This window comes from Ambystoma mexicanum, chromosome 3q (assembly GCF_040938575.1).
Source record: "Ambystoma mexicanum isolate Mex_15411 chromosome 3q, UKY_AmexF1_1, whole genome shotgun sequence".
In the NCBI taxonomy this organism is placed as follows: Eukaryota; Metazoa; Chordata; class Amphibia; order Caudata; family Ambystomatidae; genus Ambystoma; species Ambystoma mexicanum.
The window spans coordinates 912,464,452-912,483,601 of NC_090926.1; the positions used below are offsets into that span (position 1 = coordinate 912,464,452).

A 19,150-nucleotide genomic window follows, 5' to 3' on the forward strand; every position below is an offset into this window, starting at 1 on the left:
ACAGATCTTTTCAGTGTGGCCGTACATTCTGTTTCGCAGACGCTGGCGCGTGTCCTGGGCTCAAAGCTGAATGTCTCAAGTGTGGCAGGAAGGGTCATTTAACACAATGTGAACATGTCAAGGGTATAAAGGAGATGACGATAGAGCATGAAGATGATAGTGATGAAGTGGCGAGATGTGATCCTGGGGGAGTGAGCAAATCGATGAGTCAGGTGGGATCCAGAACAAGGATAGATGAAAACCCACATGCGGTGGTGTTAGTTAATGGAGTAGGTGAGCGCATGCTTATGGACTCATGTTCAGACTATAGCATTACAGGCCATGACCGACGGCTGGATACATTCAAGACTATACAACTCAAGGCTCCCAAAATAGGAGCAAGTGCATAGGGAGGTGTACATATTGACATCATGGGGTACTTTCAAGCCTCCTTGGAATGTAAGGGAAAGAAAACAATAGGAAATGTGCATGTGCCAAGGAAGGGAGGAAGCCTTCTCGGTGGGTATGAGCAAAGTGACATGGGCATAATAATTAACCCTGGTGTACCTGGTCATGTAGATTTCTAATGGTGATATGAAGCCAGAGGACATGTTCCAGGAAGAGTTTAGAGAGGCCTTGGGATTTTGCCACAAGATAAAGTTGAAGGAAGGGTCAATATCCATAGCAGTCAAGGGAAGATGTGTTCCCATGGCGTTGAGAGAGGAAGTATCTCATGAAATGAAGAGGTAAAAGAGCAAGGATGTTATTGAAGCAGGGGAAGCATCAGAATGGGTGTCCCCCAATTTAGTGGTGAGGAAGTGCAATGGAAGACTTTTGGGCCACATTATGAGTTGGGTGGTGCAGAAAATGCAGCAGTAATAGTGTTACCACTGCATTATCACACCGCCCAAATATGAACATGATGGAAGGTTGGAGGATTCACCTCCAGCTATGAGCTGGAGGTAAATCCACCACCCTTCTGCCAAATGTCAGCGGAATTACCGCTTCTGAATTACTGCTGCAGTAATTCCACCAAAATGTCCTCAGGACTCCAATTAAATGGGGACTAACACTGCCACCATCACTTGTAATCCGGTGGTAATACTGCCAGACCAAGTGGTGGTAATGGTAATACAGTTTGGTGGTATCTCAACAGATTTAACACTGAAATACCACCAAACTTGTAATGAGGCTGTTCTTTGTGTGGGCCTCACAGGAATTAACAAATGTTGTGGACATGTTTCAGCGGCCTAACAAAGGGGAGTCGGTGAGCATGACGGCAGGGGCCCAAGTGTTTAGCACAATAGATCTGGTGTCTGCATACCATCAGGTCGTGCTCCGTCCCAATTCAAGTGACCACACTATGTTTCCCACGCATGATGGCACATTCAGGTTCAAACTAATGCCCTTTGGCATTTTTTCAATGAGTTATGCATGAGATTCTAGTTAGGATTACAGGAGTCTTGTACATTCAAGGTGACGTGTTGTTGACGGTGGAGGCTCATGATCATATGTTAGTGCAAGTATTTACTGATCTTAGGAAGATGGGTCGTATGCGTCAGATGGAGAAATGTCATTTTAAGGTAACAGAAATGGACTATTTTGGTCACAAACTTAGTGTAAAAGGTGTGTCAACGACCAAGAGCTTGGTTACGGCTTGAGAGTGATCAGGTGTACAAGTCTGTGCAGGTAATATCTCCAGGAGGAATCATTATAATTGTTCTTTTATAACACACTTAATAGCTGAGATCAGTTTCTAAGCGCAAGTCGCAAGACTAGGATTCGAACCTGTGTTGCGCTGCATTTTCTTGCTTCCAAGACAAATGCATTGCCCCTGAGCTATCCTCCCGGCCTAAGACACAAATTGTTGGAAGCAGGGTATGAAGGACAATTGGGAATGACGAAGACTAAGGGACATCTAAGAGCAGATTATTGGTGGCTGGGTCTGGACAAAGAAGTTGGTGATCTTGTGAAGAATTGCAGCACCTGCAGTCATTCTGTTTAGGAACTAAAAAACTTTGTCCAACCATTAATATGATTAGAAATGCCAGACATCCCTTGGGATTTTGTGGTGCTTAATATCTTAGGGCCAATTGCAGGAAGTAGAGGTATACATTAATACATGTTTGTGCTGGTAGATTTGTACTCCAAATGGGGAGAAAGAAAGGTGGTACAGGAAATGGACTTTGGTGGTCGTCATGTTTCTAGACCATGTTTTTCAAAGGGAAGGTCTTCCCCAGAATCTTCTCACAGATAATAATGTTCAGTTCACATCAAAAGCTAGGAAGGAATTTTTGACAGAAATAGGAGTGGTGCATCATAGGTCCGCGGTTTTCCACCAAGAAACTAATGGGACTGTGGAACGCTTTAATCGCACCCTCATGCAGGGGATTCGCATTGGACAAAAGAGAAGGGAGTGATTGGGAAGAGAGTGTGGAAAAGAGGGTGAGTGCATAAAGGTTTTCTCCACACACTACTAGTGGGCTCAGTTTTGAGGTAGAGGAAGGCGGTACATCGGTATGTCCACCTTAGTGTGCAGTTCATGTTTTGCTTAATGGAATGAGCAGATGTTGAGAGACTTCATAGAAGTTAAGAATAAAGAGATGAAGAATAGATATGACAGAAGCAAAGGAGCAACACTCTAGGTAAGGGTGTTTGGATGCGCAAGACAGGGTTTGTTCCCAAGGGACAGAGCACAGTCTTGCACATGGAGACTCTACACCAGAACACCCCTAAATGCAACACAGGAGCCCCCCATGCTGGGTAGAGGGGGAGAGGCAGAGCATCACTTTGCCTAGTCAGCAAAAGTCCAGCCCTGCATCCAAGTACTCAAGGTGATGGAACAGTCAGAAGCGAGTGCCTACAGAGTAACATCACCTTACTACTTTCCAATCAATACCACTAGGCTGCTGGGGGCTGATGTGACCTTCAACATTATTTTCTCTTGAGACATAAAAAGTCATTATATTTTTCTTTTCCAATCTTATTTGTGGAGTCTGCCTGAGTGGTGAGACCTGGTGGGATTGAAACAAGTGACTTCCATGTGAAACTCTCTACAATGCAATAACTCACCGAGCTATCTCAGCCATGTGGCACAAAAAACCCTGCGGTGTTAAAAACATTGCTTGTTTATATCGTGCTTCATGCCACAATCTCACCACTAAGCATGGGACGAGGTATCGAACCTGAGCAGCTCAGTATTGCTTTGTTTCCATTGCCCCTGAGCTATCCCCATGGCCCAGATTAGCACGGAGAACATGCATGCCCATTGAGTCAAAACATATAATGTTGTGCAGCATTTGTAGAGTGTTCGTTTGATGATGATACGCACTTGAACAACCTTAAAATACAAAAATTGTCTAAAATGTGTTTTAAAAAAATCATATAAGCCTAGGATTGTCCAACTCCAGGCCTTGTGGGCCGGATCCATGCTGGGGTTTTACCCCTCATTAATATTTATGAGATACATTTGCATACAATGATTCTAAATGAATGTAAATGAGGGATATCCCGAAAACCTTTCAGGAAGAAATCATTCAGTCATATCATTTGGCAAAATGTCAAATAACTTTGCATGAACATGGCTGGGGGGATAACCAGAGGTAAGTTCAAGTGGGCAGTGGGGCATCATGGCCAGCATGCAAGGGGGGCCTCAGCGTAGGTCGCTACTCACAGTTTGGCATTGAGCTCCCAGAACATGCAGTCATCGGTGATCCACGGGTTGCTGGGGAGGCAGCCGGACATAATGGGGTCGTGACTGAAGTACTGGTCGCAATACTTCAACATCCTACGAAGGACAAGGCAAGGAGTCAAATCAATTCGTTTGCATTTGTTTTTTCATTTATTTACAAAGCGATTTCACCAAAGCGCTGGACAGCAATAGAACAGTACAATAAAATGAAAATGCAAAATGACTTGGCATATATCAGATTAAGGCAAAGGCGAAAGCAGAAAAGCTTAAACATGAGAGTACAACCGAGAAATGGTGGGGGCGATCTCATGCCGAGTCAGAGGGAATGCCAATGCTTAGGGGCAAAAAGGGAGAAAGGAAAGAAACGGGATGGCAGACTAGCAAGGAGAACTTGTGTTTGTGAACGGAAAGGACGAGATGTACCATAGAGACTCGAGCAGATAGGTTGAAAGGGGCTAGGCTGTAAATACATATAAACACAAAACAAAGAAATTGAAAGAGAAGACTGGATCCAAAAGGAAGCCAGGAAATAGAATGAAGTGAAGGCGAAATGGAAGGTACGAGGTGAAAGGCAGAGGAAGATACGAATAGCCGGGTATGTCTGACGTCTGATGCTGTATGTAAGATGGTTTCCTTTGCAGGTCTGATGGTGGGCGTTTCCCAAACGATCACGTGCTTCTTTCGTGTCATGCTGAGGAGCGGTTATGAAACTCTTCTCTGCTCCTTGCCTCAATGTTAATGTTAATGTTAATGTTAAAGGACATTTGTAATGCGCACTGTCACCACCGGAGTGGTCCCCTGGCGCTCTGGCGGCTCTGAAAGAGGGATGGGGGAGGGGGTTGAGTTAGTGGGAATAGGTTGGAAAAGTGCAAGAGAGCAGTGATTTGCTGTTGGCAGCCTCAGCCCGGTGAGTCCGTTGGCTGGGCTTGGGGTGTTTTACGATCGGTTATCGTTGTGTGCTGTTGTGCAAGTCTATGTGCGGTTTGTTTTGTTGTTGCGGTGTAGTGAAGTTTGTGCGGATTTCTGCGTTTTAGGCTTGTGGTTGTGTTTGGTTAGAGTTTGAGCTGTGTAAGCAGAGGGGTGAAATTGTTAGTGGATTGGTTAGTTGCCCTTTCTGTCCTTGCAGTTATGCCTAGGTGTGATGTTTGCTATCATTTATTATTCCATCTGAGTGTGTGTGTTTGTTAATTCAAAATTCTGTCTATATGTGAGGAGGCTAGTGATCATGATTCCATCCGGGTGTTGCCCTTGTCATCATTACGGTTTCATCTAAGTGTGGCATGTGCTAACATTCACAAACCTGTATAGATGTGACGCAAGCAAAAATTGAGAATTCAATCTAAGTGTGGTACATGCTAACATTCACATTTCTATCTAGATGCGGCACAGGCTAAATTGAGAATTCCAGCTAAGTGGGGTACATGCTAACATTGACATTTCTATCTAGATGCGGCGCAGGCTAAAATGAGAATTCCAGCTAACTTACTTTTACTTTATGCTTGTTACGCGCCGAAAGCCCGCAGGCATCAGGGCGCGGTGAAGCGCAGTTTTGGTCCTTTGCAATTTATGTCTCTCGATAATTCGCTGCGCTAAGTTATTGGAAAAGTCTAGTTTTAAGAGCTTTCCTGAAAGTAGCGTAGATTTCTCGTGTCTTAGTTGCCTGGGGAGCTCATTCCAGTATTTGGATGCTTTGACGGGAAAGGATATGCCCCTTCCTGATGCCCGTTTGACTTCTGGGATGTTTAGGAGGCCAGTATCAGCAGATCTTAGGCCTCTGCAGGGGGCATACCAGGAGAAGTGCTTCTTAAAGTAGGCAGACGCCTTTCCAAAGAGGCATCGATGGACAATCGTTATCGCTTTAAATTTGACTCTATCCTCAATTCTGAGCCAGTGTAAGTCCCTCCTACTGTCTGATATATGGTCCTTTTGTTTCTTCCTTTTAATGATGCGAACGGCATCGTTTTGCATGACCTGGCATTTAGCTAGCTCCTTTTTTGACGCTCCCCATAACAGCGCATTTCCGTAGTCCAGGCGTGATAGCAGAATAGCTCTGGCGATGGAGGCTGCGTTGATCTCATTAATGTATGGTCTGATAGCTCTTAGGAGACGCAGGTAGTACAGATTATTTTTATATAAGTAACTAACCTGTGCGCCTAATCCCAAGGAAGCTTCGACCATCATTCCTAGGGTTTTCACCTTGGGTACCACTGTTATGGCTGCATCTTTAATACGGAAATTCTTATATTGGGGATCTAGCTTGGACCTAGCTTGATTCGATCCAAATATCATTAATTCCGTGCGGCGCAGGCTAAATTGAGAATTCCAGCTAAGTGTGGTACATGCTAACATTCACAATCCTGTCCAGATGTGACGCAAGCCAAAATTGTGAATTCAATCCAAGTGTGGTACGTGCTAACATTCACATTTCTATCTAGATGCGGTGCAGGCTAAATTGAGAATTCAATCTAAGTGTGGTACATGCTAACATTCACATTTCTATCTAGATGCAGTGCAGGCTAAATTGAGAATTCAATCTAAGTGTGGTACATGCTAACATTCACATTTCTATCTAGATGCGGCACAGGCTAAATTGATAATTCAATCGAAGTGTGGTAAATGCTAACATTCATAATCCTGTCTAGTTGTGACGCAAGCCAAAATTGCGAATTCAATCTAAGTGTGGTACATGCTAACATTCACATTTCTATCTAGATGCTGCGCAGGCTAAATTGCGAATTCCAGATAATTGTGGTACATGCTAACATTCACATTTCTATCTAGATGCGACGCAGGCTAAATTGAGAGTTCAGTCTAAGTGTGGTACATGCTAACATTCATAATCCTGTTTAGATGTGACGCAAGCCAAAATTGCGAATTCAATCCAAGTGTGGTACATGCTAACATTCACATTTCTATCTAGATGCGGCGCAGGCTAAATTGAGAATTCCACCTAAGTGTGGTACATGCTGACATTCACGTTTCTGTTTAGATGCAGCGCAGGCTAAATTGAGAATTCCAGCTAACTCAACTGTGCAGTTGACTCCTTCATCAGTAGGTCCCCAAGAAGTCAGATCCATGGGAAGTCTTCCATATGCATTTTATTTCTGTGTGGAGGTTTTTCCCGCGAAACAGGTCTCTCCCCTGCTGTCGTGTATATCTCTGGATCTAGCACCGAAGCAGTGCAGAGGTTGCCCCTATTTCCACATCGAGAAGGAAAGAGGAGACTCTCAGCGTGGCAACCCTTGCAAATTATTTAACGTTTGGAATTGAGGACTTTCCATCCAAGCCATAATTCCTTTTCCACTGCAACCTTCCTTTGCAGAACCCGACTCATCATCTTGTTAAACCCTGCAAATGTTTCATCTTTAATGAGTCTGAAACAGTTCATCCTCTCATTTTTGTATTTATTTATTATAAATTCTTTTAAAATCACGCCACATACCCATGGACCTCAGGGCGCAGACACATAAACAACAGTACAAACAAGAAGCACCAAAATTTGGTCCTGAGTGCTCATCCTTTCAAGACTTGATTATGCAAACTCCCTTGATGCTCACCTTCCTTAATCCTCCACATTTCCAGATCAGACTCTGCACAACAAAACAGCCAGATTGATTTATGCCTCAAAACACCCTGTTTGTACATCCCAAGCACCGTCAGCTCCCCATCTCATTGCAGATAAAATGTAAGACTGTTAGTGTCAAGGCAACACATGACGAACTAAATCTCCAAAACAACATGAAGATTGGAAAGATCACAACACCACTGATTACCAAGATCCTGCGATCCAATGTTGCCTCACCACTCTCTCCAGGGGAAGCTGATGGTTTGCAGTCAAGGCCCTCATCCTCTAGAGCGGTTTGCCCTTATTACCGCTGCAGGCAGAGATCAAGTACTGTGTTTATTGCGCCTTAAGAACACATGAGTTAGTACTCATTGCATGGTCAATCGGTCCAGTCCTTCATCTGATGCTCCCTCTCTGTTCCTTCCCCCTCTTTCCCTGCTGCCTTCTCACATTGTGTAGGTCAACATCTGCGTGTTATTGTCCAAATCTCTCTGAAGGAAATAGTTGCAAAGGCATGCTCGAAAATCCATTAAATAAATAAATATAATAAACAAATGTTTAAGTGTAATCTTAATATTGATGCACTCCACTATAACTGTTCTCGCTCACACCATCAGCGAAGACTCACTATATTATATGCAGTAGCTGGTAATATTGCATCTCATTTTTAAAATAACGTTTGTCTGTGAGGTTTTCACTTTTAATATCTTTAATTGATTTTTGCAACCCACAGTGCCAGGAGGAAATATGTGCATTACATAAAAAGCAAGGTTCAGTAGACCCAACACCTCTGATAACATTAAAGCTGTATATCGTTGGGTGAAGAGTGAACTAGTGACATGGGGTACATCGCATGAGATTTCAGAGATATGGTTACCTGGGGAAACCCTAAGTAAGAACGATCTCCCTATATCTAGCAAGTCGTTCACAAGTCCTCCGGCGATCCCGACTTCTGCGCCTAGTGTCACTTATGGCTTTTTCTAAAGTAGAATGTTGCAAATGTTCCTGTACCCCACATCTTAAAGATGGAGCAGTGGGGCCTTCCACTGTTTAGGTATTATTATAGCTTTGTGAATAAAAAGGAAATGCCACTCAATGCCTCGTTATCAACGAGTGGTAGAGCGAAAATAATAATTACCAGAGCCAAATCCATCTTGAAGGCAGAGGTCCAAGTATGGCCCACATGAATCCCAAAGGACTCTCAGTCCGCAGACAGAGAAACAACAGATGCACCTCTCTCTTAGGACCTTCAACGCCATCATCAGTGTATCGCAGATGCGAGAAACGTTATTCTCTCAGACAGTCATTCAAACCGTACCCAATGGATGATATGGAGGAGATGGTGATGTCAACAATTGAACAAGTCAACTGACTGTCAATTGAGGTCAATGATGTCATTACTGACATCATGACATAGCTGCACTTAGACATGAAGTGCATAGCCATCCATTCACAAAGTTAAATGAAAATGCATTTGTTTGTTGCATATAAACATCAAACAAATGCTTATGAGTCACGCTGGTAGATGACGGACACACATAAATTTCTCTCTCTATATATATATATATATATACATATATATATATATATATTTGCCAAAGCTGAACCACAAGACGCCAAGTATATGTATACCTAGCTTGCACATGCTTGATTGGCACTAACATGGAAAGCCATAAGAACAAATATGGAAGCTATAGATCCACTGAAATTAATTAGGAAGGGGAGACAGACTTTGAACACATGGAAGGGCTGACAAGATTGCTGCAGCTAGTTACAGGCATCCGTGATGCACCCCAGCCAAGGACGAGGGGAGATGGAAAGTTCCTAGTTACCAAGATTAAAAGCCATCTGCAAGTAGTTCAGGCTGAAATCCTCATAATTACAAGCAGGAGAGCGTCATTTCATGGTCCCAACACATGTGACCTATCAGAGCAACACAATGCCCATTCAATCAAGGTAGACGGAGAGAAGCTGTTCCCATCGAACCAGAGGTGAAAAGATACAAGTATTGGACACAAACTAACAACTGAATGCACTCTCAGGCAACATTAGTGAACACACAGCACCTCATTGTTCATTCTCATTGTCTTGAGAAGGTACACTCAGCCTGGTAACCGTCCGGGCTCCCAGGGCTGGGGGAATACATTCTGCCAAATCCAGAGTCTCCTTTCATGTGAAGACATAATATGTTGTAGTAGCCAATTGTCTCGCTATAGTCCTGCAACTTTGTATTTTGTAGAATGTAGAGGTGGTCCCAGGAGGAGTCACCAGATATGGCTACCCAGTAGTCTAACTAACCCTTATAGAATGTGTGTATAGTTCACCTGAACTGAACAATCTGATTGCCCAATATGTTTCGGAGAAGGAACTTGGTTTTGTGACGTCACTTCTGGATACAACTGGGTGATACACGCTCAGAAGACATGAGCTTTGGAGAATGTATGTTTTTAGTGTGATCCCTGTCATCTGTTAGATAATAAATACAGTAAACTTTGCCCTATGGCTGAGTCTTCAGTTCTTGAGGCAGGGAGTTTTTGATAGGCCCGAGTGTCTCTCTTGTGGTAATTGGGGTGACTGCTACCCCAATACTTTACAGGTGGTAGCAGATGGATGGTCGCTAAGACCTTTCTGCATTAAACTGCCTCATCCCGCAGCATGCCTGAGAGGCTACGTGGTGACCACCGGAAACCAATGCCTAAATCCATGCGTGGGGGAAAAAGAGAAGAGGTTAACAGGAGCCACATTTGGATGGAATTCCTGCCCGCTTCTTGTGGGACGCCTAGCAGACCGAATGACAGATTGGCAGATTGTGGGAGAGTCTGTGTTGGAGGGGCTTCAGCAAACTAATGAGTGTAAGTATAGACTTTGTCTCTTAGAGATGCATTCCTATATGGTGACGCTATAGAATAGGGACCACGTGATTTAAAGGTTTACCCTGTTAGTGAGGCAGGAATACGGCCTTGTGTGTTACGTCATGTTTGTCATTGTGTTTTTGTGATTAAGAGCTGACACATATATTGAAGTGTCAGGCATCAAGAGCGTTTTTCCTCTAGGGTATTGATGATGTCACCTGCAAGGTTGTTCAATAGGTCTTGAGGTGTACTGGAAGTGGTGGATTTCAGTTGTCAGATTGTAGACTGAGTTTATGGACCAGTGTTGTGCCATTGGGCAGAGCTTGAGAAGCATACAAGTGGAGTTGTGATTTGAGCCTTCAGAGCTGATGACACAGGGGGGCCGTGCATGGATCATGCCTATGTTGACAGTGGTGAGTCAGAAAGGCTATGGAGAAGATTTTTTGCAATGTTATGATTTGGAGAAAATGTATTTAAGAGACAGTAGGCCTCATTACCACCCTGCAGGTCCGGTAAAAACAGTGCCAGTAGGCTCACCAGCACCGTTGTTATCGGACCGGCAGAGTACAAGTCTGCGAGCCGGATGCCTTTCTGCCCACCAGGCCAGATTCCCCGGATATAAGCGTGATTATGGCATGCAGAATTTGTGAGGAAGAAGACCCACTTCAATATATATTCAAGAGATTCAAGAGGGATGGTGTCTCGAGACAAGACGAGGGAACCATGGGACAAAAAAGTGGGGGTATTTTACCACACATTATGCCAAGGGTTACCTGAGCAAGTGCAACAAGAGATAAAGAAGTTTGTGGGGATTGAGACTAAACCACAGTCCGAAATTCAGCTAATCATTGAGCACTATTGTCAGCTAATGCAAGAGAATGCGAGAAGGAAGCGTGAGGAGAGAAAGTAGGGAGAAGCGAAGTTAGTGTAGAAGAAATCATCAAAGTATATTATGGATGGAAGGGGCACTGCTAACGAGCGGGGAGAAAGTAGTCACCCTGCATGTGCAGAACAGACTGCAAATAATGTGAGGTGGCTTTGCAGGCCAAGGTGACATGTATCAGTGGCGAGGATGTGAAGGGACACCTCAGGAAGAGTGTTCGGACACCCAATGCAGCAGAGTGCAGAGGGCTTTAATGGGGGACAGCAAAGACAGATCGGGGGGGTCCCATACAATGTTGGTTATGTGGAAGAAGGAGTCATAAAACTTGAGTGTGCAACAGCAGAGGGGGGATGCACCAGAATGGGGGAATACAGCACCAACCCACATATCAGACAGAGCAGACTGACTACTATGCCCAGCATCACATGCAAGCGCATACATATGCGCCATAACAGATGCACACACACAGGACATGGAAATGCAGCCATACCAGTCCACAACACATGCACCACAGACACAGGGACACATAAAGCCATCACAACCAGCACAGCAAGCATCAGCACAGCCGGACACTATGAAGGTGACACATGTGGGTTTTGCAATGCAGAATGCAAAAACTGGGCGGAGCGACTGTGGTAGGAGGCACACCATTCACAGTTTATGGAATTTCATTATACCCCCAATAAAACAGCCCATAGGCAGACCTGATGTGTTCAATCCTATCTGTTACACCCAATCCGGCTGAGGAACCACATATAGGGGTGATAGGACTTTTTCTTTTCTCATAGATACGGGGATGACTCGATCCTCTATTAAGAAGGGACCATACCCAATGTCAGGCATTGCCATGAATGCGCAGGGATTATCTGGGGCTACGGACTTGATTCATTTCACTGATGAAATTCCACTTTCTGGAGGAGAGCACAACCTGGCCACTGTTATATTCCCAGAGGAAGGAATGAGTGGGCACAACTATTTTTCTTTGTTCTAGTGCAAGTTAAAAAAATTAAGTGGTAAAGGGGTATTTGGTCTTGTCACCAGAAGCCGCCCCATTTTTGATGAACCTGCGTGGAAAGCCCCACTAGTCACTTCTTGAGTTCATTTAATTGTATATTCATATTAATTAAGAATTCTTGACAAACTTGATGGGTTGAATGTATTTATATTTATTATTCACTCAAGTTTTTTCCACCTTGTGGAATCTTGAAGCACATTGATGACATCATTACGTAACATGCCGGTGCCATTTTGTATGTATAAAAGCAGTCAGGGCAACCAGCAACGTGTGTACACGCGAGCGAGGTGCCCTGCTGCTTCAAGATTCCACAAGAACAGGTAAGACTCCCCATTTGGGGGGGCGAATCTCTGACAGTTGGATACATTATAGAATTAAGCAATAGAATCCTACAAAATTGTATACTTTCTATTATTTAGATTACCCATCATGAACTACTACATGAGGATCATATCAGTTACCATAAAACAGCATTGAAAGGTGGAAAAGCTTGAGTGGATAAAAAATGTGGAAAGCTTTTCCAAAAGGGAGAACATATAAATAAGGCCAAGGATTTAAAGAAACACGAACACAGGTACATGTCTGAATGGTTTTGTACTAAGAACATTGAATAAGGCGTAACACACATGTTTGGTTTACTGTGTTGGTGGCCATTACATTTTCAATGTTTTATTTTTTATTTTTCTTTAACAATAGTCCCTAAAGAAGGTCTTGAATAGACTGAAATGCATTGGACAATATAATTCTTGCAACAGGCCTACGCAGCTTTATTGGACAGGCTGATTAAGGTACTACAGCTCCCAGTCGGCATAGCGGTCGTGAAATGCGCCGCCCACTCGAAAAAGACAGATTTTATCTCACGCGGAAAACAAGCAGCAGACACGGAACCAAGCGTATGGCATCTAAAGGTGAAACGATCATGGCAGTGGAAGTTATCCATGCCAACAAGCGAATGATGGTTACACAAACCGCACCTGAGAGTTATAGCAATTTGGGGCAAACACAGCTAATGGAACTCCAAGGGGAGGCATCACAGGAAGAGAAAAACCTGTGGAAACGCCGAGGGTGTTCTTTAAACCCCTCTGACAGCTTGTGGTGACAAGACAGCACTGGTAAACCAGTAATGCTGTAGCCATATTAGAAATAGCGCTGGAGCAACTACATTACCGAGCCCACATGACAAAAGAGAACCTAGCAGCAATGCTCGTGGAAGACTCGTTCGTACCGAATTTAGCAGAGCATGTAGCATTCTTTATGGTAAACTGTGTAATCTGCCAGCAATTTACAGCTGGGCACACATTAAAAGTAATGAGAGAAGTCATCCCAAGGCCAAATGGCCTTTTCAGCACTTGCATGTCGACTACGTCAACATGATTCAAGTATGTAACGGGTACAGACACTTAATTGTTGTGGTGTGTCCATTCTCTAGTTGGATAGAGGCAGGTCCATGTACACACCCAGACTCTACCTGTGCGGCCGCATTTTTAGTGAGGGAAGTGTTCCCAAGGTGGGGGGATATGCGAAATCATGAGATCAGATAATGGCCCTCACTTTGTTAATTCAATATTTGAGCAGATTAGCTTGCTGCTTGGTATAGAGCACAGGTTCTCGTCAGCTTATCATCCGCAAAGTAATGGAATCTGTGAGAAGCTCAATGGCTTGTTAAAGGAAAGGATAGCCAAGTTGAAGCTTACTCTAAAGAAGGAATGGTTGCACTGCCTTCCACTGGCACTATATGCACTTCGGAACCAACCAGGTTCCGACCATCATCTCAGGCCACACAAGATAGCCACAGGAAGAAGAATGAGAACACCCTTGACAGCCCAAGATAGAGCTAGATGTGATGCCCAGTCAACAGGAGAGGGTTTAGGTTCTGAAATGCAAAATTAACTGAACTGCATGACATCTTGCCTTACTGTAACTTTAGACCAGCTGCAGCGACGACGAAAAGGGTGCAGCGCAGCACAGAACACAGAAGGAGACACTACAACAGACCAAGTTCAAGGTCTACGTGTTCCACCCGTCTTCCCTGGAGACGCCGTCCTTGTGAAGAATCATACAAGGAAAAAGTGGGACGAGCCAAGATTTAAGGGTCCTTTTATAGTGGAGGACGGCACTCTGTCCGCAGTGAAACAACAAGGCAGGAGAGCATGGATTTTTCTCGGCGATATTAAACCCTACATCAGAGAAGGCCCCCTGCCTGCACCCCAACGAGAGGAATCGATGAGCGACGGGGAAGAACCACAGCACGTGCAGACGAGATCCATGACGAGGAAGAAGGACGCATGACCAGCAAAACAAGGACAAAGAACCTTTTGCAAATTGTGGCTTAAATTGGACACTTCCTCTAAGCAAAAAAGGGGATAAGGACATATAAACGGACACTCTGTGCCTCCTAGTTGCAGGGTGAAGAAGAACATTGCACATACAAGCCACAACAGTGTCTATTGACTGCTGAACTTTGGACTGAGGCATACTTAAGCCTTGACGAGAAAAGAATATGACAACTTTTGATCAAAAACATTTACATTGGAAGCAAATACAGTATCCCGACTCGTTCCACACTGAGACCCTATTCGGAATCACTTATGGTGTCCCACAGTAGAGACATCACAAAGGACCTAGTCATCTATTTTGATCTAGTGCTAAGATCATACCCATCATTGGTAGGGAAGCTCACCAGTGTCACAGACTTTTTACAAGATCCTGAAAACGAAAAGACAATAAGGCAACTCCTCATTGTCATTGCCAAACAACTTATCCTACTCCCTGAGTACAATGAGAAAGAATCAAATGTTCCCAACACAGGCGGAAATAGAGGAGCTTATCAACATGCTGTTCTTTCGCATAATCGAAGACTGTCCAATTCTTATCGGGAGAACAACAGATAAACTCATGTTTCTTCAAGACCCAGCAAATATACAGAACATTTAAGCCATCTTTTGAATAAGATCATAATTCGAGTTGCACTCCATGCGAACGGACAGTGCAGACATTGTTCACATTTAGGAGAAAACATATAATCCTGAACCTCAGCAAAGACAGGACAGATGTCCTTGTCATCCAAAGACAGCAGGTTGGCACACAACGTCCTTTTTTGCCTAGTCACTGACTTTCCAGAGCTAGTGGGGAGACCAATCAATGTTGACGTCCTCACTTTCATCAGAGACCCACTAATGTTGCACAGATGGGAATGCTCCTGCATGGAATCATGCTCCAAGTGGAACTTTCTAACCTTCAGAGGAGCTATCTGAGAAGATTTAAAAAAAGCCTTCCGCCAAAGGACAGATCGAGGAAGCAGAGTCAAGAACTTCACTTGTTATACCTGTTGTTATTTTTCCCTATTTCTTCATACTGATCAGTGTCCAACATGTCCTCAGGACTGAGGCAAATCCGAGGAGTGGATTGGGAGCTTACCTACTTTGAACATGCACAGTAAAGGGTCTCGCTGAAGTGTTACTTAGGATCTCATTAGGAGATGGGCGGAATGGGTTTAACCGCGCCTGTAACAGTGCCTGTGCCGGTAAACCCAATGCACCCTATTACGAGGTTCCCTTGCGGGACCCGCTCTGAACGTCTGGTCAGACCAGACGTCCTTTGCGGGTCCCGCAAGGGGACCAGGGAGCTAATAACGGGCCCGTTATTAACAGGCCCGTTATTAGCTCCCTCCCCTATCGGGGCTCAAATGGGAATGGGGATGGGTTTTTTGAATGAGGAATTACCGGGTCCTCCAAGGTTGGAATGGCCCGGTAATTCCTCATTCAAGGAACCCAGACCCGAGTTTGGAGGCAGCCATGGCCATTAAGTTGATTTTTCCCATAGTCTAGCAAAGGAACTGTATCCTGAAATATCAGACAATTGTCACTCACAAGAGGGGGAACACTTGTGGAGCACCTGACACTCGATATTGGGTAAGGGAATACTAACATTGACATTTGGTGAATGATCAAGATGGGGGTCCAGAGCAGCAACCTGCTCCTCCCACGAGAAGAGAGACACCCACGCTTCTCTGGAAGAAAATGCTGCCGCCTGACCTACATGGGAATAATGTACCTATGCATCATATTCATTATTGTTTTACTGTCATTAACGATCATAACTTCATTCTTTATTGGTGCACAAAGCGTTCCAATTTCAGTGCACCCACCTAATGATGCACACATAAAACCCACAAAGTCACCCATACCTTATATAGTCATTCCAGTTCCTAGAAGATCTGACGGTGGAGTGAATGAACTTGAAATGGATGTAATTAGCAACGATACACACACACTTGTGGTAATGAATGAAAAGAAAAGCCGGAGACAGGGTCGGCAAGGGATGAATGAAGTAACATCACTGACAACTACACGCACGCAAACACTGAATGCACAAGAAACAAACCTAGTGTCAATGACTGCAGAACCATAACCCAAAGCAGCAGAGAAGAAGAGACTGCCTGCCACAAGAAACTCCACAGCAGATGTTGTGAGAAAACAAGAGTTAAAGCAAAAACCAACAGAAGAAGTTATATAAGAAACTCTTAAGAAAACAAGAGCCAACACTAAGAAACTGTCTGCACAGACACAACTGATAGTGGACTCATTAGTTCCGCCCATAGCCAGTGCGAGGCAACTGCAAGAGGAACTGAAGAACAAAATCACAGAGACTGTATTGCCAAGCACATATGTTCCCACGCAAGGGACGCAAGGGACGCAAAGGACGCAAGTACCAGTCCCACAATGCAGCCATATACCGGACCAGCATCAGGCTGGTTGGCATGGGCATTTGTAACCAGCAGGAGAAAGATGTATGAGGAGAGGGAAAGAGCTACCAGACTCTTGTCCACTCAAATGGTGCAGATGAGGAGGCCTGCACCATGGACCAGGATACCTGAAAATCCTCCAGCAAGAAAAAGCCATACCGATACATTCAGGGATGTCATCATAGCCAACTACAGGAAAACATTAAGAATCAAAAGAAGTATGCATGGAACAATAGACAATGAACTAAACGACTACTGGACAGCACAGCACATCTGGGAAACAACATTTGGTACCAGCACATGAAGGAGGTTGGAAGACGAAATTCTGAAGGGGAATGCTTTGTTTGTGCACTCCTACCGTACAGCATGGGGAAGTCCAAGACTTTGCCAAACTCCCTTTGCCAAACCATGCGTTGTCCTTATTGATTGGTGTTGGAGTAATAAATCTGCACCCCATCCATCTCAAAGGTGCAGCTATCCCGTCTTAAAGTACTTTGGAGCAAACCTCGGCTCTATGGGCCGGGCGGGGGTCTCCCCAGTACAAAAAATTGAGCTGTTCCAATATGGAATGGAAGTTTTGATAGCGTGGCTCCCAGGGATCTAGGGCAGGTTGTTAGGCATACGCAACATGTTTTCATCTAGGGCCTCATCACGAGTTGGGCGCTAACCCGGCTGGATCACGGGTTTGGCGGAACGGTAACTCCCCATTGGGCCCATTCGGGAATTTCCCATTCCCCATTGGGCCCAATGGGGAATGTTCAGCGCTATTACCACCGGCGCTATTATTGCTGATGGTAATAGCGCTGAAAATTGGCAAAATCGCGGCAGATTTTCCCCTAGCTCAGAGGTGGGGTAAAATCTGCCAAGCCTGTGATTTGGAGCCCCTTAAATGTGGCAGAAATAGTGTTACCGCCACATTTAAGGGTTACTGCCAAACTCATGATGAGGCTAGATTCCCCTCGATGAAAGAGAAGGAAAGGTTATCCCTATAGAACTGGAGGCAGCTATAGTGAGAGACGAGAGTATAGTGTTGCATGGGACTGACGACACAGGATGATCATGGAGGACGGTAATTGCAGTGGGAGAGGAATACAGGCTGACTGACATGACAGATCAGGAACAGTTTCAAGACGATTGCTTAGATTACGAGTTGTGTTCAATATAAGCATTACACATTGGGAGAGAATACAGTATAGGGACGTGACAAAGAGAATAGCCGTGTTGAGAAAAGCCCCACCACCATTTCCCAAGGAAGACTTGGTGCGAGTACCCAGCTTCTTATGGACCAGTAGTCCCTATGATGTGGGTCTGCTAAAAGGGATAGTGGCAGTCAAGATAAAACGTAAGCCTGAAGCCTATTTTACAGAGGGTGAGACAGTATTGTCTATCAAAGGAAGCAAATTAAGGTATTATGAGATGATCATTGCGTTAGTGAAGCAAGGTATTCTGGTACCCTCAGAATCACAGTGTAAACACTGCAATGTAGCCAATATAAAAGGCGTGCCCGGATTTTTATTCAGGATTTGCATCCTAATCCAGCGGCAATTCTGTGTAGCACTCATAAATGAAGGCAGATAAGGCATCCCTACTCTGAGGAAGTAAGTATAAAATGCATCAACCCAAGCCAGGCATTGGGGGGTTTCCTCATTGCATAGGGGTCCACATGATTGAAACACCCACTAATCAGCAGAGATCCCTAAGCGGAGTTCCATAGCATGGAATAGCAAGTTTAATAGCCTCTAATCTGCTTCATGCACTGCTTAATTTGTGCAGGTGTTTGCCAGTGTCCAGCCCCAGGACTTATTTTGGAGGCAGGGCTGAGCAGCAGCACATCCTGCAGTGGTGGAACATCTACATTATTGTTCTACATGGCATTGATACAGCGGAATTGCAGTTTTACAAAAAGAAAGCACTTGTACACTAATTTGTCATGTTTGTGTTTCTGCAGTTGTGCCATTGCAGCCTTTAGGGGTTTCCCCGGGGATCTAAGAGTGCTGACCAATTTCAGGGTGCAGCTATGCAAGAAACTTCTCATTCTGGCTTTTCCCTTTTGACGTGGGTGCATGTTCACTTTACAGCACTTATCGGTTTTGGTGAATGAAAAAGCTCAACCACTTTAATTTTGCAGGCTTTGCAATTGCAGGCAGCAAGGGTGATGACCGGATCATAGGGCTGGGAGGATAACTCAGGTGCAATGTGTTTGTCTTCGAAACAAGACAACGCATAGCAACACAGGTTTGAATGCCAGTCTTGCGGTTAGAAACCAGTGTCTGATATTAAGCGCGTTATAAAATAACAATTACAATCAATTAATCATTGTTAGGGATTGTGAGCCAGACTCTGTGGTGCAGCGCAGAACTGCAGCTGCCACCTGCCATGCATGCGCAGAGTCCTCCAAGGCTCGTGGCGGTCCCTGCTGCA

General features: G+C 44.5%; 1 protein-coding gene across 1 annotated transcript in view; it reads right to left on the reverse strand.

Annotated features, from left to right (window-relative positions):
- The window catches only part of RGS9 (regulator of G protein signaling 9), a 1,220,104-nt gene that overhangs the window by 295,979 nt on the left and 904,975 nt on the right, over window positions 1-19,150 (reverse strand). Inside the window, exon 12 of the mRNA XM_069655056.1 lies at window positions 3,653-3,766. Coding sequence (XP_069511157.1) covers window positions 3,653-3,766 — 114 coding nt within the window. The remainder of the gene's footprint in view (window positions 1-3,652; window positions 3,767-19,150) is intronic.